The 19,137-nt window shown below is 42.4% G+C and overlaps 1 protein-coding gene across 6 annotated transcripts in view; it reads right to left on the bottom strand.

Moving 5' to 3' along the window:
- Nucleotides 1–559: 559 nt before the first annotated feature.
- Nucleotides 560–19,137, bottom strand: part of ZDHHC3 (zDHHC palmitoyltransferase 3) — a 38,090-nt gene continuing 19,512 nt past the window's right edge. For 5 of the 6 annotated variants that reach the window (XM_014248560.2, XM_014248563.2, XM_014248561.2 and 2 more), the window contains exons 4-7: nt 16,691–16,787; nt 14,686–14,767; nt 12,768–12,898; nt 560–4,511 (exon numbers count right to left, since the gene is read on the bottom strand). In XM_014248560.2, the coding sequence (XP_014104035.1) occupies nt 4,269–4,511; nt 12,768–12,898; nt 14,686–14,767; nt 16,691–16,787 (553 nt within the window). In that variant the 3' untranslated portion in view covers nt 560–4,268. Of the gene's footprint in view, nt 4,512–8,372; nt 10,044–12,767; nt 12,899–14,685; nt 14,768–16,690; nt 16,788–19,137 lie in introns of those variants that run through there. The other variant, XM_005519037.3, reaches the window with a different exon arrangement.

Below are 19,137 nucleotides of genomic sequence, written 5' to 3'. Positions count from 1 at the left end.
AATCCCTCCCGAGCAATTCCCTCTTCCTTCCAGCTCACCATCTGGGGGATGTACCAGCATGTGCTTTCTCCTTAGAGTTCAGAAAGAGCAAACCCAGCAAAGTCTACCCCAACACCATTTTTAATACATCTTCCTATCCCACTTCTTTTGGGGGTTTTCAGGCATTTTTGGAAGAGGTGCCATCTCCAGCAGCATTCATTACTAGTGCTTCCCTAGAAATGAAGTGTTTCTCCTTCCACCCTGAACACTGCTGGACTACAGAAATAACCTCAGTGGCAGTGTACATCAGGAACTCTTCCAGCCACGGTCACACTGGAGAAGACAACAGCTGTGCACAGCTGGAGCCCACCACTGTAGTAGTGCAGAAAAAAATTCCCTTATTAGGCTTAAGGGCTTCCTCACACCACTGCACTGCACACCCCAGCAACTCCTGAGGCCACATTTAACAAGGGATTTCTCTGTCCCACAGTGTGGCCAGCAGTAGAGTGGCACTGGGTTTGCCAGTGTTTCCACAAGTAAAGAGGAAATCAGGTCACACAGTAGTATAGGGGGTAATTTATCTGTTTATTTAAAAAGAAAATGCTTAAGCATTAAGGCAGTAGAGCAGAAAAAATAAATGGTGACTACATCTGGTTATGTGCCAGCCCATAAAAAGGAAAGAGGGAAGGAAAAAAAAAAAAGGAAGGATATAAAAAGGTTTTAACCACTCTCTTGTGTTTCAAAGATTTGAGGAACTCCCAGACGAGCATGCATGTGGCTGCCAGGCCACAGAAAGGGGTCAAGACTGCCCTGACCCCTGCTGTCCCTCTGCCCACAGTGTTGTGTTGCTCCACAGCAGCACAGGGTCCCCAAAAGGCCACCTCCTGCCACCCCTGTGGCACAGCACGGAGTGGGAGCTCCTCTCTGCAGGCAGAGCGGGTGCAGGGTCCATGTGCATCGTGTCCACAGAGTAGGGAGGAGCAGGTGGCGCTTGGCAGATGAAGTCTTAGTTCTTTAGAAAGTACAACAGTGACCCAAAGCACAAAAGGAGTTTCAAACAGCAAAAAACATATTTTTTCAAGAGATGTAAATTCCCTATTTGCATAGAAAACCTGCTGTGGAAGACACCAGGTGAGAAGTCCGAGAACACTTTCCACAAATGCCACAACTCTGTTCATCACATGTGTCAGAGCAGTGATGGGATCCTCAGCAGACCATGTCCCACTGAGCAGTGCAGAGGGAGCATCCTCCCCAGCCCCATAAATTTAGGGCACTACAAGCAGGCTCTCCAGGATGTCTTTCCTGGGAGGTGGTGAGCCAGCTAGGACCATAGCAGCATGGTCTGAACATGAAGGCATGCTCTAACAAAGGGCAAGAAGTGTGTAGGGGGAAGGGAAGGTAAACAGTGAGGTTAGGTTCAATTCCATGAAAATCGTGTTTGATCTCAAGCTACCAGTCAATCATTAAAGAATGAGGTTTATACAAAAGCTGTGGATAAAAGAGATTTTTCCAACTTTTGAAGACTTGTGATTTCTGACATTTGTCACTCTACATTGAGACACAACGGAGATACACCAAGGGGTACTGGTACTTTGGAAGGGGACAAGGGAGACTGACAGCCAAGAAACACCAGAACTGATTTGCTGGGCACAGGAAGTCACCCTGCTAAAGTCTTGGGGGCACCACAGATGGAGTTGGCTGTCCATGCTCTGTGTAAGGCACAGGGACACGTCCCTGTCTCATTCAGACTGTAATTGAGGAGGGGAGATGACTGCTCTGGCTCTTACCCTCCTCCTCACACTACTTTTCTGTTTCCCCTGTTAAAAAAACAAACCTGGAAATGCCAGCACCAGAGGAACAACAGGAGAGGTGGGAAACAGAGGCAAATGACAACTGTTCTTGTCATGAAGTGAACCAGGTTTGAGAGTGGAGGAAAAATTAGGCTGCCTCCATCCATGCCTACCCAAAGCCATGTCCCAGAGTAGGGTCCCTGTCCTGAGAAGCATCCCTGGAATGCAGAGCACAGGGATCTCTCCCAAGCTGACATCCCTACATGCCTGCCTCAAGGTGATTTTCAGCCACAGACCAGTTCCTTCCTCTAGCACCATTCCTATTGCAGACACAGCACTGGAGGCAGAGGTGTTAGCTGGATGCAGAGGCGGAGCAGCAAGCCAAAATTAGAAACCATGAGCTAAAAAGGGCACTCTTAGTCTTCCTCTTTCAACATCACCATTGCTCCCTACAGAAAATCCCTTACAGACCTGTGTATGTCCCTGACATCCCGTTCCTGTGGGATGCTGAGAGATGAACACAGGCTAGTGCAGAAGGAGAAGGGCTTCTTCCCTCAACACCCTGCTGCACAGGGCACAGGCATTCCAGACCTCCTGTCTAAAAGACATGAGAGGATATCTCATTTCCCCTCAAATGTGGGGTTTCCCTTTATCCCAAAGGCTATAAATACACAATTCCTAATCACATTTTCTAGATCTACTTTTTGCTGACAAAGAGAAGACATCCAGGGGGAACAGGGGATGGGACAACTATTCAGAGTTTTGTTTTGGTGAAGCTGTGCTTCTAACAGTCAAAGCACTCTATTTGTTCCCAGTACCTTTGCCAGAAAAAGGGACTGCTATGGCAGAGGACAAGTCCAGGAGAGAATCTCATCCCTCCACAGTAGCCCTGAATGCCACACAATTAATGCACACAAAGATGCTTTCTGAGGGGTTAAAAATAAGCAGGAAAAAAAAAAAAAAATCTTGCACAAATTCCATTTGATATTGCTCCTATAAATAATAAAAACTTCATATAGGTCTTTCACAATACCATGCTCTCATCCCAAAAACTCCTTTCTCTTCCTTTTGAGAGGAAGCAGTTACCTTTGGTTCAGGTTACAGGGGAGGGGGAGATAAAAGAAAGCACGTTCTGTGGGGGGAAAACCATTAGCATATTTCTAGTCTCCTGCAAATTTAATGACAATTAATCTAAGGGATATGACAGAAGAAGAAAAAAAAAACCACAAATGAAGAACAGCCTAAACTAAAAGTAGCCTGACATCTGGAGGATGCCAAGCATTTGCAGTGCATCTGAATGCAGCAGCTGGCAACACCTCTGCAGGACTTTGCTGCCTCCAGCAGTGATGCCCTCTCTGAGTGACGGGTGTTCCTTCCACAGTGTCCTAGGATGATTCCAAATTTCTCCCAAATTTGCCCTAAGCTAGGACATACAGGTTCACCAGCACTCTGCAGGGGCTGGCTGCAAAATTAGTGTAAGGAAACCCAGCGTAATGGCACGTACTAGTAGGACAATGTTATACCCCAGTAAGATTAGGAGGCACTATTCATTCTCTACCAACTCTAGCTACCAGGAAAAGAAGAGAAACATCTAAATTAGACAAGTCAAATGGAGAGAGGTAGTACCTCCATCACAGGGTGTTCACATAGCCCTGGTACCTGGCCTAGACCACTTCCCTGCTCCCTGGGCTGCAGAGCTCAGCCAGGCAGCTCCCACTCCACACATCTTACACATGAATGAACCACAGCCCTGGGGAAAAGCCTCCCCCCCACCAGCACCAGCAGCTCAACATCCCAGCCAACATTTGCTCATTCTTGGCTGCACTGGCCATGGGTGAATGCTCCTGCCAGCCTGGCACCATCACAAGCCCATCACCACCTCCAAGAAGCACCACCAGCTCTAGGCAGTCTCAAAAGCACAGAGGGTAAAAATTAACCCCTGGAGATATTTCAGAGCCTAAAGGAATCACACCCAGGGTGAGCTCATCCATCGCCCTGTATCCCACCTCTGCTAAGACTAGTGCACCAGCAACATTCATAACTCAGAAGAGCACCCACGGGATGGGATGGGATAAAGAGGATGCATTTCTCCAGAAAACCTTCAGAGCTGGCTAATCTTGCCATCACACATTTAGTCCTCCAAAGGGCTGTAAGAACAAAAGATTAACCAGACTCCCTAGGATGGCACATTTCTGGGAACTGGAGCCAATCTATCTGACAATTATAAACTGTCCTTAAAGGCCATGGAAGAAAAGATCGATAAAGCAGTTGACACAGGTCTGAAAAGGAGCTTATAAACCCCATCACTTCTGAAGCTCTCTCTGGAGATTTGCATTGCTTCTGCTAGTGCAGTAGCATCTGTTCCAAACCAATACTCCTGAATTTTTTAATGCACCAGAAAGTATGTTAAAAAACAACCCTTAAATCTCCAGCACAAGTAATTATTTAAAAAAACCCAAACCACCTGAAAGCTTCTCCTGGAGGAGAAGGACACTTTGCTTATTCACGCAGCACTTGGATGGCAACATCCCGAGCCAGAAACTGCTCAATTTCTTCTTGGGTCATTATTTCAGACTCAGGAGCTGCTGGCACCGCTTCAGCTGGCGCTGGGCTCTCGCAGTTCAGGTTTGAGAAAGGGTTGAACCAACCCAGGGAGAAGGCACCTCCAAATGCCAGCTTCATTCCTGCCCAGCCGCTGATCTTCTCCCAGGTTGGCTTCTGGTTTTTAAGTCGTTCAATACCCTGCAAGGAGAGAAGAGTTTATGGTCGTCTCATGCTTATAGCAGGTATTTTGGGCACCAAGCACTGTAGCACTGTAGCACATGCAGAACTGCCTACCTATAGCCAGGCTGATGCTATTCCAGTTTGAGTTAAAGATTCCTCTGTATTACTGAGAGCTTCATCTCCAAATTTAACAGCAAAACCCTCACACAAGATCAAATTCATGGACAGTCTGAATCCTGCTGATGTATTTTGGCATCGGTTGCTATTGATTTTTAGGGTACAGAGACGGCTTCTGAAAAGCCAGCCTGTTGGGAAACATGGACCTCTTCTCACACAGCTTTTTTGAATCCTTCCAAGGAGTGAGAAAATAAACCTACAACTTAAGAGTTTCACCTTGTTTGGGCATTTTTTGCAATTGTTCAGACACAGCCAAAATACTGCACCTTTTTCCAGCGATCAGGAATTTACCACTGCCATACCTAGGCTAGTCACTGGAAGTTCACTCTGTGCCAGTTAAGTGCAAATATTTAAGAACACAACTTCCATTTACCAAACTGTCGAAGATTAATCACAATGCAAGCCAGCTAATCTGCTGGGAGGTGAGAAAATCTGCACAGGTTAAAGTGGAGGCTTCAAAATGGGACCGGAACCCTGGTCAGTCGATATTCTGATTCATTCTCCCTCCAAGAACGTCACTTTCAGTAAAGCAAACATTTTGTTTGTACCTAAAGAACAGATCCATCAAATTTGGACAGCAATATTTTTTTCCTGGTAGTCTTCTCCATGTAGAAATAGGGAAGTAAAATTTATTTTCTTAATGATTTTTTTAAGGCTACCATTGTGTGACATAGGGCACAATTTTTTATACCTATCTTCTGTATCATGTAAGAGAGGAGTCATCTGCAGCTGTGTATGATGATCCCCTTGTGATGATATACAAGTGATCACACAGAGTCTCTTCTTAGAGAAGCAAGAATACTGGATCCAAGTTTTGAGAAACCCAGGGAAAGGAAAAAAAGGTGCAGATTGGGTTAAAACTGTAAGAAAGAACCATTTTAGAAGAGCTAGATGAACAGTACACTTGTCACGTTCTAATTCTACGGATTTTTCTTGACAACACACAAAACATCCAAAGCTTTGCAACGAGGGGAAAGGAACACACGCAGCAGCTCGGCAGCAACACAGCTGCACTCACTGTCAGCCTCACAAATAACACAACAGCAGCAGCTCAGTTTGCAATAACATTGAGTCAGCACGAGCAGACCCAGGAGAAAACACACCATAAACCAAAGCACTGCGTGCAAAGCTTTTGTGAACTTCATTCCTTCATTCATGCCCCGTTTCTCGTGCTGATTTAAGAGAAACCCAGCAGTAAACGTGCAGACAGGAACGGCACAATACCAAATCGGAATTCCTCAGGATTCTAACTTGGGAAAAATTCAAGCCCTGAAGGACTTTGAAATGCTAAGCACACTGCCAGCTTGCAAATGTACCATTTCAAGTGCTCCAGGGAAAATCCCCTGCAGCCTCTGGTCCCTTGGGATGCTAAACTCGGGTGTGCCTCCGCCAGGGCCCAACCCTACCTCCCAGCTGGGCAAGCTGGAGAGGAGCAGAGCTTGTGCACAGCAGACCCTTGGCAAAGTGTTCTAGCACTACCATGAGCTTTTCCTCCAGGATGCTGCATTTCCAGCACCCAGTGGCTGGGCAAAGCAGAGGCTTTGGCAGCTTAAAGCAGGAGAGCACCTTTGGTTGTGTGCTGTTCCTTAGTGAACTGCAGAGGTTTCCCGTGTGTTAGTGACTGGCTGGAGCACGGCTGGAGCACTTACTGTGTGAGCATCTGGAGAGAAGGAAAACAAGTAGCACAGAGCAGGAGGAGAGACAGACATCAGGCATTTAAACCCTTCCCTGAGAGCACAAGCTTTAACCCTGCCCTCAGCCATTTGTGTAATCCGTTTCAATCCCTGCTGACATATAGACTGGGAATACAAACTTGGAACACTTCTGGGCAGCAAACCATCATTCCTTCCCCCCATAAAACACTGCTCACCTGCTCCTACCAGCAGCTGCTAACCGAGGCAATAAGCAAGGTCAGGTTGTGCTAATGCCAATTAGAGAGCTGTTCATCAGAAGGGGCATACTTTCTCTCTCCCAACCTGACCTCACTAATCCCTTCACAGCATGTATTCAAAATAAACAGAAGTTTTATAATTGCATCTTGGTCTAATTTTGGCTGCTGGTCACATGGTCAGTAGGGCATGAGGTTATGCCTTAAAAAGAATCTAAGGGAGATGGAAGGAATGCACAGCTGTTAAAGACATTTCATTACTGTTTAATGAAACTTTTTAAAAATAAATATACTTACATAAATCTCTCACCATTATTTTAGAAAGTGAGAATTTTGTGTATTGAATTAAACCATGGCTTGTTTCTCTTTCCTATCATGCAGCTATTCCACTTAATTAAAATAAAAAAGTGCTTAGAAATCATCATCTTTCCCTATTTCAAATTACATAATTTTGAACCCATACTGAAAAGACATACACTGAGAAATATAAAATACTGGACATTCCTCTTTAAGTACGAGGCACGACATTGCAAACATGGGGACAGTTAGACAAGGTTGACCTGTGACCACTGTGATGCTGTAGGATAATATTCTATTTCTTCAACTACTGCCCTCGGTATCTGCTCCTGCCCAGTGCCAGAGGAGGTGCACGGTCTGACCCAGAAGCAATCTGCAGGACAGCTCTTGAATGTTAGAAGAAATGCATTAATTTCTTTCAATGTACTTTTAAGATGGGAAAGAGCAAGTCAAAAAGCCAAGCATTGAGATGGTTAAGGAGAAGGCACAGAATGCATTGCCATTGGAAATCATGATTAAGGCAGAATTTCTCTTACAGCAGTTCCTTGCATACATTTCTGCATGGAGCACCACTTAGTTTTCTAAAACAGAAATGCTCTGATTGAATTTGTCCTTTAATTTCTCTTGGCCACACTAAAACAGAACCAGCACCTGAAATCAGGTAGTCCTGACCAAGAAAGTACTTTCCATCAGCAAACCAGTAAGTCTACCTTTCTCATATTAATACTGACTTACTTTTAGTACCATTCAAATTGCATCAAACAAAGTTGTACAGCACAAGGAAATCTGAAGGCCCTGGTTATCATTATACACACAACAGGTACCAGTGGAATTTCTGTGATGGTGCCTCATTTAAAAAACAAAACACACAGTTTGACTGAAAATATCAGTACTATATAATGCTGTTTAACAATTAGCATTTGGTTTGAAACAAGAAAAACTCAGTAGTTACACATTTTTCCACAATGGTCAAAAGACCAGAACAATGCAATTAATCTTCCTCCAGAACACATAGCTAATAAGGGTAATTAAAATAAACCCAAACTGGAATGTAGAATTTGTAATCAAAACAATTTTTGAAGCAGTGAACTATAGAGAGATGCATTCATTAGTTAATTGCCTAGGTGACTAAAGCCTCTCCCCTCAATATATCTGATTTTGCATCAAGGCAGCTTTAGGGCCAAATTCTCTGCCAGTTCAAATTATCACTTGCACATGTCTCACTGGCTGGACTGACCATGGCCTAAGATCCAACTTAATTATTAAGCTGGGAGTGTTCTCTGAGAAACACCATCACATACTCAAACCAGAGTTACAGCCTCTCCCAGCTGGAGAAACAAACCACTGATTAACAGATCAGTATACTACCAATTAACTCACTTTTCAACTTGGAAGTTGAACACACACATTAATTAACTTTTATATGCTTCTGCCTGCTTGCATTCGAAAGTGAAAGTTCAGAAAAACCATTACAGATTTTTCCCAAGATTTGGAGCGAAGAAAGAAAGAACAGCAAACAAGTTTTTGGAAAAGTTTTATTGCATTTGTTTTCCATATGGAAGCATTGACAGATTGAAAAGATGCAGCATTCACATTACTTCCAAAATGAGACATCCATTCAATTTTTCCTTCCCTGATTTCCCTCCCTTTTCCCGTGGCTTTGAAGCAGTCTAAACAGGTCAGTTTCCAAAAAATTATTTTAAACCAAGGAAAGAAAGGATTCCTTGGAAGTCACAGACACAGCTGATCTGTGTATTTCCTTTGTTTGCAATTCATTTGATGAGCCCATGGGAGTTGTGAATCAAAAATATAATAAAATTCCTGCCTGAACACAAAATGTTGTAATTAACATTAACAGCTGGAATTATGAATGGTTTAGCTCTACCCGTTTTTGGAATGCCTTCTGTCCCTCCCACTTTTCATCACCACACAGTTCATAACAGCATGCATGCTCCTTACCATAAATATTTCCTGGTTTCAAACCCTTACACATATATGTGCGTGTGCTTACACACATACACATGTATGCATAAACAGGAGAAAAGATTTACAAAGCTCTAAACCAGGGCAACGCTAACAATATAGAATCAATCACCCTGGAACACTTACACATCCCATCAATATTAGTCTTTATAGTAATCTGGGCATTCATGTCAGTTTTTTACGTTAACACCGTTTAGCAGGCATTGCTCTAACAAGTCATTTACCAAGACAAACACACACGGAAAAACATGATTCTGCTATTCTAAACACTTGAAAATTAGCTTGCTTGCTTTTCCTGGAAGTGTAAGGCATGTAATAATCCAAAGAGTCTTCTAAATCTGCCACAGTTATCCTAAAGGGGCAACAATTTCCTGCACACAAGGGAGGGAACAGATAAAATAATGCCTGAAAGATGGAATCAGTTCTGTGGCTGGAAGGAAAAAGGAGGGTGGAGTGGGAATTGGTGTTGGCAACGTTTAAGCACTTTAACTGTTTGTGATCACCAGGTCAACTGGCTCACTTGCTGTGTTGCCTTCTGGTCTTGCACCTTTTGGTACGTGAAGTAGCTGCTTCCCCGTTCAAGTTCACTTATGAAAGAGCAATGTGCTCCTTCAGGAAGTCCAAAGGTGTCTGTGTAGGGCTGTTGGCACTCACATGTCATCCACAGAGCTCATCACAGTCAGGAGACAGCATGAGAATTTACTCAGAAGAGGTGGGTCATAACAGAGAAGAGAGGATCCCCTTCACATTAGTTATGCCATACAGAAAGCAGAGAGAAACAAATGCCAGTAAAGTTAATGTGATAAAAAAGAAAGGGAAAAAAATAAAAGGAAAAAAAAAAAAAAAAAGCAGCAGCAGTTTCAGCCAGAGATATAGAATTATCTAAAATGGTGGAATACAGGGCTTTTTTTTCCTCTGCAATTATCAGCCATTTAACAGACATAAAAAAGTTCATTTTGCTTTTTGTTTCAAACATTCATGGAAAATTTGTAACAGTAGTGCTGTAATATGTTTCTATTTTAGTGGAAATGCTGGTCAGGAATTCCTCAGACCACATATTGGTATGGGTCTGCTTTTCCTTGGTCTGGTGTTGCGAATGGGCTAAGCCATGCTATAGAGAACGGATGGCCAAATACTGCTTTCATGTTCATCCATTTTGTTTTTTTAGCCCATCTTCTCTCTTCCTTTTTCAACTGTTCTATTCCCTGAAAACAGAAATATCACATTTTCAGTCAAATACTCAGGTTTTGTAGTTCTGGATTCGGGGAAAGGTCTACTCTCAGTTACCCCTTATCCAAAGGACAGAGTAAGAAAATACAAATGCATCTGTACTGCCTTTCCTTTTCCTCTCACTGTTCTATATTAAAAAATACTAAAGCTAGAAAGTGTTCCTTGGAAATAAAGTCGCTTTCATTTCCTTCAGACCTCCATACTTCAGAACCATTTTAAGACCTGCCATCCGATTGCCTCTGATGTCAATAAAAAAAACCCACCACTTAAAACCAACCAAAAAGTATGTGCTTTAATGGCTGAATGCATTATGTGCTAACCAGATGGAAAAGTTTTAGAAGAAACCATTACAAGCTTGCAGATAAAACAAAAAGAAACACCACCCAAAAACCCCACAAACCCAAAGATAATCTCTGTAATGCTCCCAGATTCACCAAGCAAGTTCAGGAAGTGCTCATGCCTCAGTGTAGCTGAGTCTACCTGGTGCCTCTTCATGTGTCATTAGAATCACTGCTAAAACATGCATGGGCTGACAGCAGGGAGAGAGGGTTAAATAAGATAACTGATTTGAAGAAATCATTGGCATTGTTTAGTAAAGGTTAGAGGCAGAACAAAAATGAGCCATCAAGCAATCAGCTGAAACATTCTCTAGTTAAACATTAAAAGGAAAATAAAAATCTGTATTGTGTCTGAAGCCCAGGAACTGAATTTGGAAATTCTTTCATGAAAAATCTGGCTTTTCTTTCAGGAAAGCCATTTATGCTTGGCTGCCAGAGAAGCACAATGAGTAAGAGCAGTCACTGGAGACCATCACCCTCCCACGGGTGGCAGCAGCAGCAGCTGGCAAATCACTCAGCTCCTTGACTCTGCATCTTTTGCAAGGTAAGGTTTCTCCTGACCTACATGTGTCTCCCACGCTCCACAGTAATGCCCTGCTATACCTATCTGTGCCTCAAATTACTGATGCTGGGAGCTCTGATGAGAACAGCATGGGTCAGCTGCAGGAGTTGGGCTGATCCCTGGTAAAGTCTCCTCCAGAGACAACAGCAAGACACCAGGGTTCTGGGTCCCTTCAGGCAGCCAGGAATCATCTTGGCAGGACAGCATACACAAGATGAGGAATGAAGTCTCCCAGTGACTGGAATAGAAAGGTGAAAAAAGGGCAACACACAGCCCTGTCTCTAAAATGCAAATCAGAACATTGCAAGAGAGCACACCAAGAAGCACTTCACCTGGAAATATTCCTCTGCTCAAAACAGATTGCTTGCATGCAGCTAGCTCAATGCTAGCAAACCAACAATGAGACATTCCGTGGAGCAGAATCCTTACTGGTACGTATTAAAAAAAACACCCAAAAATAAAAACCCACAACCCAAGAGGGGAAGACCACAATTAATTCCTTTATTTTAGAATGTGTCATTCTAAATATTCTACATATTTTAGAATGTAGCATCTACGAGTCCCCAGAATTAGGCTGGAAAGGAAAATCTAGGTACTTATTTGGGTGCCCAGCTGTAGGAAGCAGTTTCTAAGAATTCCTGTCAGGTTCCAAAGATAGAGAAATTCAAATGATGATTTCACAGGCAGCATTGCTTATTTACACACTTACTGATGAACACAAGCTCAGCAGGATCTGTACCACACTGCACTTCTTCCTGGGGCTCTCCCCATCAGAAAGCACAGTGAAGTCTTCCTCTAAACACAGACAGGTGGAACATCAGCCTCTTGCAGAAGCCAAGCATTAAAGCAAGCACTGCAAAAAAAGGCTCAGAGCAATGGGCCTGTACAGCATATAATGCCAGTCACAGCTCTCTGACAGCAGCCAAAACACCTACTTTAGCTTCAGCTGGCCACAGGCAAACAAGGGGAAAGAAACCCAAAAGAGGCAGGGGAGGAAAGAAGAGCTGTCACTCTTTTAAGACTACCCCTTCTCTCCAGCCACTCTGAGCGTGCTTGGTGAAGAGTGGAAGTATTCACAAGTGTGGGAACACCCCCAGGAGTCACCAGCTCCATCTTTACAGAAGTGGGCATTTATATGGATTTAGAACTGTAATATTACTATATAATCTCTACTATACCATCTTCAAATTAGGGATGGCTTGGTGGATTTGCACCAGACTGTATCCAGCAGGCTTCCATGAGCCTACTCTGCTCCCTCTTCTGTTTCCCTCTGGCAGGACTTTTTGAACCATTGAACAGGTAGCTAAAGCTGGAAAATCCCGGCTAAAGTAAGTGTGTGTGTGTGTGTGTGTGTGTGTGTGTGTGTGTGTGTGTGCGCACGTGTGTGTGTGTGTATTCCTCCCCCAATTACTCATCTTGGCTTTCCAGCACATAAACCTGTGAATAGTGACAACCAGGACACAGTTGTCACAACAGCTGAATTGCAGACAATCACAATGTAAAAGCACTTCATTAAAGAAAAAAGGTTCTCCCATCCACAGGGACAAATACTGTCTCCAGAGTAACCCCAGCTACCTATGCCTACCTTATGGGAGGTGCTGTCAACACAGCACCCCAGCCAATACACAGGGTACCCTACTTCCCACAGGAACCCTCAGAAAGCACCATCCAGCACTGTGCTAGCTCAGCTTTATTACACTGGCACTCCCTGTGCCGTGAGGTGAAACCCTGTAGCCCATCACTGCTCTTACAAAAGGTGAGAGAGAGATGGGGTAAAGGAGAGAGTGTGAGACACCCACCGTTTCATCAGTGCAGATGGAGTGTACTTGGGTCCCAAACATAACTGAGGTGAAGATGAGAAATAGGAGAGCCTCAAAACACAAGAGGATAAGTAGAATCACTGTAGTTGGTGGAGAGAAGGAACTACATTCTGTGAAGACAAAACAGTGGAGTTGGAAGGGTAGACATCAAGTAATGCACCAGCTGCAAAACACCTGCTAAGCCACAAGTTTCCCATACCCAAACTATCAAATAAATTATATGAACAACATTCCCAGAAAGACACATGGGGAAGCTCTGACATTCAACCATAAATGATCACGCCCTCAAATTTCAAAGAAAGTGAAAAAACCCACCAAAACCCCTCCAACACTTCAAGATTGCAACTTTCTTTTCCACTTTGGTGTTTCCCCAGCACACCAACTAGGATGCAATTCTCCCCCATTTAACCTGGAGGTTGTCTCTTAAATCTTAGACTTAACAGATTTTCCACAGTGATAAATCCATTCGAAATCTCAAGCTGGCAGTCAGGACACAAGCATATGTAGCACCAACATAAAAGCAGGATGTGCATCCTTTTGTAACTGTTCTAAACTGTAACTTAAAGAAGGTCAGATTAAACCAAGTTCCTATTTTTCCTCATACTCTATAGTGCAAACTCAAGCAAGAGCTGGAAAAAAGTATCAAAACCCAAGAAGCTAATTAGGAAGGAGGAGCAGAAGAAAGTAATGTTATAGGGTCCATGTCACAGTTGAGTGCTGCAAAGTTACAGCTAAGTGCTGTAAATGCCAGAATGTCTCCAGATTTTTCCAAAATCTAAGACTCTCACCAAAAGCCTCTATTTTTCTAATGAGATCTCGGGCTTAAACAAATACATCATAATCAGGGACTACCACAGTCTGCACAAACACAAGGCAGCTGGAACAACATATCCATCTCTCCTAACAGCTTTGTTCTGCCACCTGAACCTGGCACAGGTAGGAAAGTGCTTTCCCCACAGGAACAGGCTTTGAGAAAGAAGAGAAGGGAAACTACCTTCTGATGTATCCTTCCCTTATGGCCCTGACCACTGCTGTCAAATGCAGATGTTCCCAATGACAGCTGGCAGCTGTTTTACAAAGTTTTGAAGTGCAGAACAACCTTGTCAAGTTCAATTCATATGTGTATCCTCTGCAGTACTATGAACTAAAACCAGTCATTACACTTAATAACACTACTGAAATTCCAAGGGAAAAAAACCCTTCTCCTTTTCCAAAAAACTCACATCCAGTACATACATGGGCACACATATTCTTTGACACCTTGCTGTTCAACTCAGCATTACATTCAGGATTTCCTATATCCATTTGTGGTTTTAAGAACATAGATAGACTGACTTTGTGAAAATGTACTCACTGACTACTTCAGAGTGAACGCTGAGGTTTTTGGTTTCGCTTTTTTGAGCTGCTTGGGCTCCATTTTTGGTTTCCTGGGTTTATTTTTTTCTGAGGACAGGACTTGTTTGTTCTCGTGAGGGTGGATTTTTGGATCTGAGCTATCATGTTTTCCTGGCAGTCTTGCAAGAATGATTCACAGTACCCTTTTAAAAAAAGCATACACATTCTTCTTATCTTTTGTTGGCACTCAGGAAATTAGTGCCATGTTCATACCAACAGTAGGTTATTGCATACATACTCCTTAGGTGTTCCTTACATATCAGCTTTTTCCTATGACTATCAGGTGTAAGTTAAAACAGGACTTTTTAGTACAGAGATTCCAGCAGGTCAAAAAGAATTATGAGGTTCCAGGACTAATCATTAAGAAGACCAAAAAAAAAAAAAAAATAGAGCTAGCATAGCAGAACCTTTATAGTATTCTTCTGAAACAAGCAAACTGCATTTTAAATTCTTATTCAAAGCATAGTATGTTATTTTAATAAGGTATTTTGTTTATACTCACTTGTCCAGTCTTCTTCAAAGCAGTACAAGAAGTGAAATCCCACCATGATTAGAGCATGCAGGGAAATCAGTGCTATATACATCTGAAAAATAAAGGATGTAATACAGGTTCAAAGACCAATATGCTAAATCTTCCCAACACTTTATTTAAAAGCATAGTGCTAAGATTTCAAAATAAAACCAAACCACAAAACAACTCCAAAAACCATCAAGCTCTGCCATCTCCCCTGAAAAAGCACCGTGAAGCTGGCAAATGCCACAACTACACAGATTCATTCTCTCCTTACAAACAGCTCTGAGTGCACACAAGGCAGACTGCTGAATTCAACGCCAGCTGGATCCAAAACCCAGCCTCCTGTGTCCCAGAGTGGCTTTCCACACAACTTTCTGTCCTTACCTCAGTACCTGAGTACTGCAGGACTTTCAGAGAACAGTAACACTGATCAAGTGTTACTTGCACAGGATACAAGCATTCTGTTGTCAAAGCTTACATCCTTGCTCTTGACAGCACTACAGCTTCCCAGAGGAACAACAGTTAATTTCTTTTAACCAGAAAATGTACTTTATCTGTTTTCCAGTATGAGGTTTAGAAAAATGACGTATTTTTTTTAAGAAGTACTTTCTCCTGAGGCAGACACTGGCATGGAATGCCATTCTCTCAGGCTTTAATATTTCGTACTTAATCATTTTTGGTTTAAACAAAGTCTTAGCTTTGTAATAAAACTGTACGTAATAAAAAGTTACAACAAAAGTTAGGTGCAACATAGATTTCAGTTTACTAAGACAGGGCTAAAAAAATTACTCTTCTGAACCTACAAACTCTGACAAAGATAGGCAAATAGTAGAAGTGAGAGAGACTTTCTAACAAGAAACACCTCTGGAAGCAGTAAAAGGCAATAGGGGAGCATTCTGGCTTTCCTTGCAAGTTGAGCATGCTGCTGTTCTTTCACTTCCCCATGTATCAAAAAGAATATCCAAGAACAAAACCAGCAACCCTTATTTTGTTTCTCTCAACCAAATTAAATACAGTCTGCTTGAAAGTGGATTTCAAATTTTAACAGAAACTGAATTGAGAGGACTAGAACACCTAGCTCACTTCTCAAGATAAAAAAAAAAAACAACCTGCCTGCCCATAGGAAAGAAACGGAATTAATTCTGTTCTGTAATCCAAACTCTTACAAACCACACCATAGAACACTAAGCCTGTCATTTAACTGCAAATCTCCTCCTTTCTGCTTGGTAATATGAGAACACTCTTCTCAAACCTACAGATGTCTCAAAAGATTTATTAATAAAACAGAGCATCACTGAAACTCACACTGTAATGTTCACACTACTCCCACGGGATATTCGCAGTTCACTTTGATGAAATACATTTCAAACCTTCCAGAAATATCCACTGTTCAAGTTTGTACTCCCATTTTCTTACTCATGATGCTACAGATATAGTACAAAAAAGTCAAGCACCTCCTTGGGTTTTCAAATACAAAAATAAACCACTTGCAATTAAAAGGTGGATAATTCTTATCCAAGGGGATGCAGACTTCACACTCCTTCTTTGAGACGTGGCAACAGCTCTTATTACATGATCCCCACACAGATACTCGTACAACTACAATGTTTAGGAACCCTAAGTATGGCCTGGGACCCTACCAGCCACTGTTTGATGTAAAAGGTGGCCCCTCCCTCAAAGAGCTCAGCACCACAATACACTACTCGCATAACAAAGCAGGTACTGAACAGCCATCAACACAAACCTCAAAAACCCCTGACAAATGCTTCCTGATGCCTTTTCCCATTGCTGTGGATGGATGGGTGGGCATGGGGGGGGGGGGGAGGGTGTTCCCTAATTAGAGAAACAGAAGCCTGCAGCAGGTCCCCATAAAGTTCTTCCAAAACACGAAGGAAGAGAACACCAGCCCTGGGAGCTGCTTCACAGACTGCATTTCACTGTATTTCAGCACTTCCCACTGGACAACCCTAAGCATCACCTGCAAAATACTTACTGTAAACAGTACAAAGTACTTCTGGTTATTCTCTCCTACACAGTTATTGACCCACGGGCAGTGATGGTCCATTTTTCGAATGCACCTCTTGCAAACACTGAAAGAACATAGGTCTTTTATTAACAGCACTTTTCATTCCAGGAACACAAGATTTTACAGGGGTTTGGGGACAAAGAAATTCAGGAAAAGAATCAGAGGTGAAATCTGAACATAAAATAATTTACTTGCCATTGTATTTATATTTGTGGTTTGCTTACTTGACTAAGCCTGTTCAAAATGAACCATACAATACCAAACCACCATTGCAAAAATTAATGCTATGCATCAGTGGTTCTTTCCAAAATATGGCTTGAACAATACATTCGGGCAGATGGAAAAAATCTGTGATTTTGTTTTGTTTTAATCTAATTGGCCTGTAAAAATGTCCACAGATTAAAAGCAAACAGAAATCACAAAGAAATAAAAGGCAGTAATGAATAAAGATACTTTTCAGAGTTGCTAACAACAGACTAAGGCTTATTTGCCAACATTTGCTGGTAGCAGAAACTTGCAGAAAAAAGAAAATCAAATAAGGCATTAGAAAAGATTCCTGACATCAAGGTAAGCCACAGACGAGCAGAAAATAGCTGTGGCAGTCAGTCAGGAAGATGGTACCACAATATACAGTCCAGGTGAAATTAGATGTTAAAGCACGTCACAAAACCAGGCTAATAAAATCGAAATTCAAATTCTTGCCAGCGTGCAAATTGTGGCTGGAAGTCAAATAATTAAAACATTATTACTTTGTCTGAACATCACTCTCTTGCTTAGTCAGTAACTGCTTCAACTCACATAATAAAGAAAGTCTTTTTCTCCGCTGCTTTCTCAGATGATAGGAGACGAAAGGCAGTCAGTCTCCTGATACCACATTGTACAAACAAGCACAGAAATCAAATATGAAAAAACACAAAACGCCGAAGGAAACAAACAACAGACCCAGAAAGGAAACAGCCATTCCAGAACAATTCTGGCAGCAGTGAAACGAAGGACTAAGCACTCTGCTAATTTTATTTTTCTTCTTCTAACAAAAAGTATTTTGACCTTAATATAAATAATAAACTTCAACACCCAAACACTTAAGGGAAACTCAAACAAAAACATAAACATGTTCTTATCAGCATGTATGAATAAATAACAGAAAACCTCTCTGTCAGAACAGCTTTTCACTCACTTTAATTGGTGGGAGGGGAAAATCCCCAAGGATATGTACTATGCCTGAAAAACAAGTGAGTTACTATAGGCCTGATCCTAAATGAAAATCCAGGCAGGCCGGCCCCAGCCTCCCAGTATGGGGCCAGATTAGGAGCTCCTTCTCCTCAGGCAAACCTGGATTCCCTACTACCTGTCAGCCTCACGTGCAGTGGGAAACAAGAAAAGCCTCGTTTTGCCAAAACAAGCAGCTTTAAATTATTTGAAGCTACATGAGGTCTAAAATCAACAGACACAGTAAAAGCAATTTATCTGCCAGGTAATACACTTTGTAAGACAAGTATCTCTTGCTGTGATTAAAAACAAAAGGAAGGGGTAAGGGGAGGAAGGTGGTGAAGCAGGAGGATGCCTCCCTGTGTGCAGGTGTGCACACACTTCCCTTGGGCTCTGGGAGAGGTGAGGACCCAAGCAACCTTCCAACTGCTCCTGCTTCCCCAGAGGGACAACCTGAAGCAGCCAAGCCACAGATGTGAAACAGACAGGAGAGGAGGCTGGGAGAGGAGTTTTATTCCATTTAGACGTTCCAAAAACGGCTGGATGATAGGCAGAACAGGAAGTTTAGCTGGTGGAAAAGAAAACACAGAAACCACAACTAAACACTACAGGGAACAGGGATTGCCCATACTCTTTGACACTTTCCTCCACTCAACCATCCAGCTTCCAAATGCTGGCAGGACTAGTTTACTGGGCACAGGGGACTCACTAAATAGCATATTCATCAAAAACATCCTGGTCCCTCTGGCATACAGCTAGCAGTATCCCCTGCTGATGAATACACCCAGACTTGATGTGTTAAAGTCTAATAAATGTCCCTAGGCCACAATAAAAATATTTAACTGAAAATTCTCAACAGCATCAGTGCTCAGTGGATCCCCTTCCCAAATCCTAATGTCTGACAACTCATCTTAAAGGATGGAAAAAAGGACCATGCTGACAAGGTTTTCAGCCAGTGTTTTTCATTTACCTACACTGTGAGTCATCATCAAGACAGCATTTTAGATGTGAAGTTTCATTCATAATTGAAAAGCTGTCAGAGGGGATTTTACAGTAGCATTAATAAATGATAGGCATGATCACATTGCTCCTGCTGAATAACCAACTCCTGATTTTCATTAAAATTAAAAAAAAAAAACCAAAAAACAACACAAAATAAGAACATTTGCAAACTGAAGCTCTGAAAATATGAAAGAAACAACCAG

Source organism: Pseudopodoces humilis, chromosome 1 (assembly GCF_049639895.1).
Source record: "Pseudopodoces humilis isolate 2021_Gansu_Grassland_sample_001 chromosome 1, ASM4963989v1, whole genome shotgun sequence".
Taxonomy (NCBI): Eukaryota; Metazoa; Chordata; class Aves; order Passeriformes; family Paridae; genus Pseudopodoces; species Pseudopodoces humilis.
Note: the sequence above shows the minus strand (reverse complement) of the source record. Positions and strands in the feature narration are given on the sequence as shown.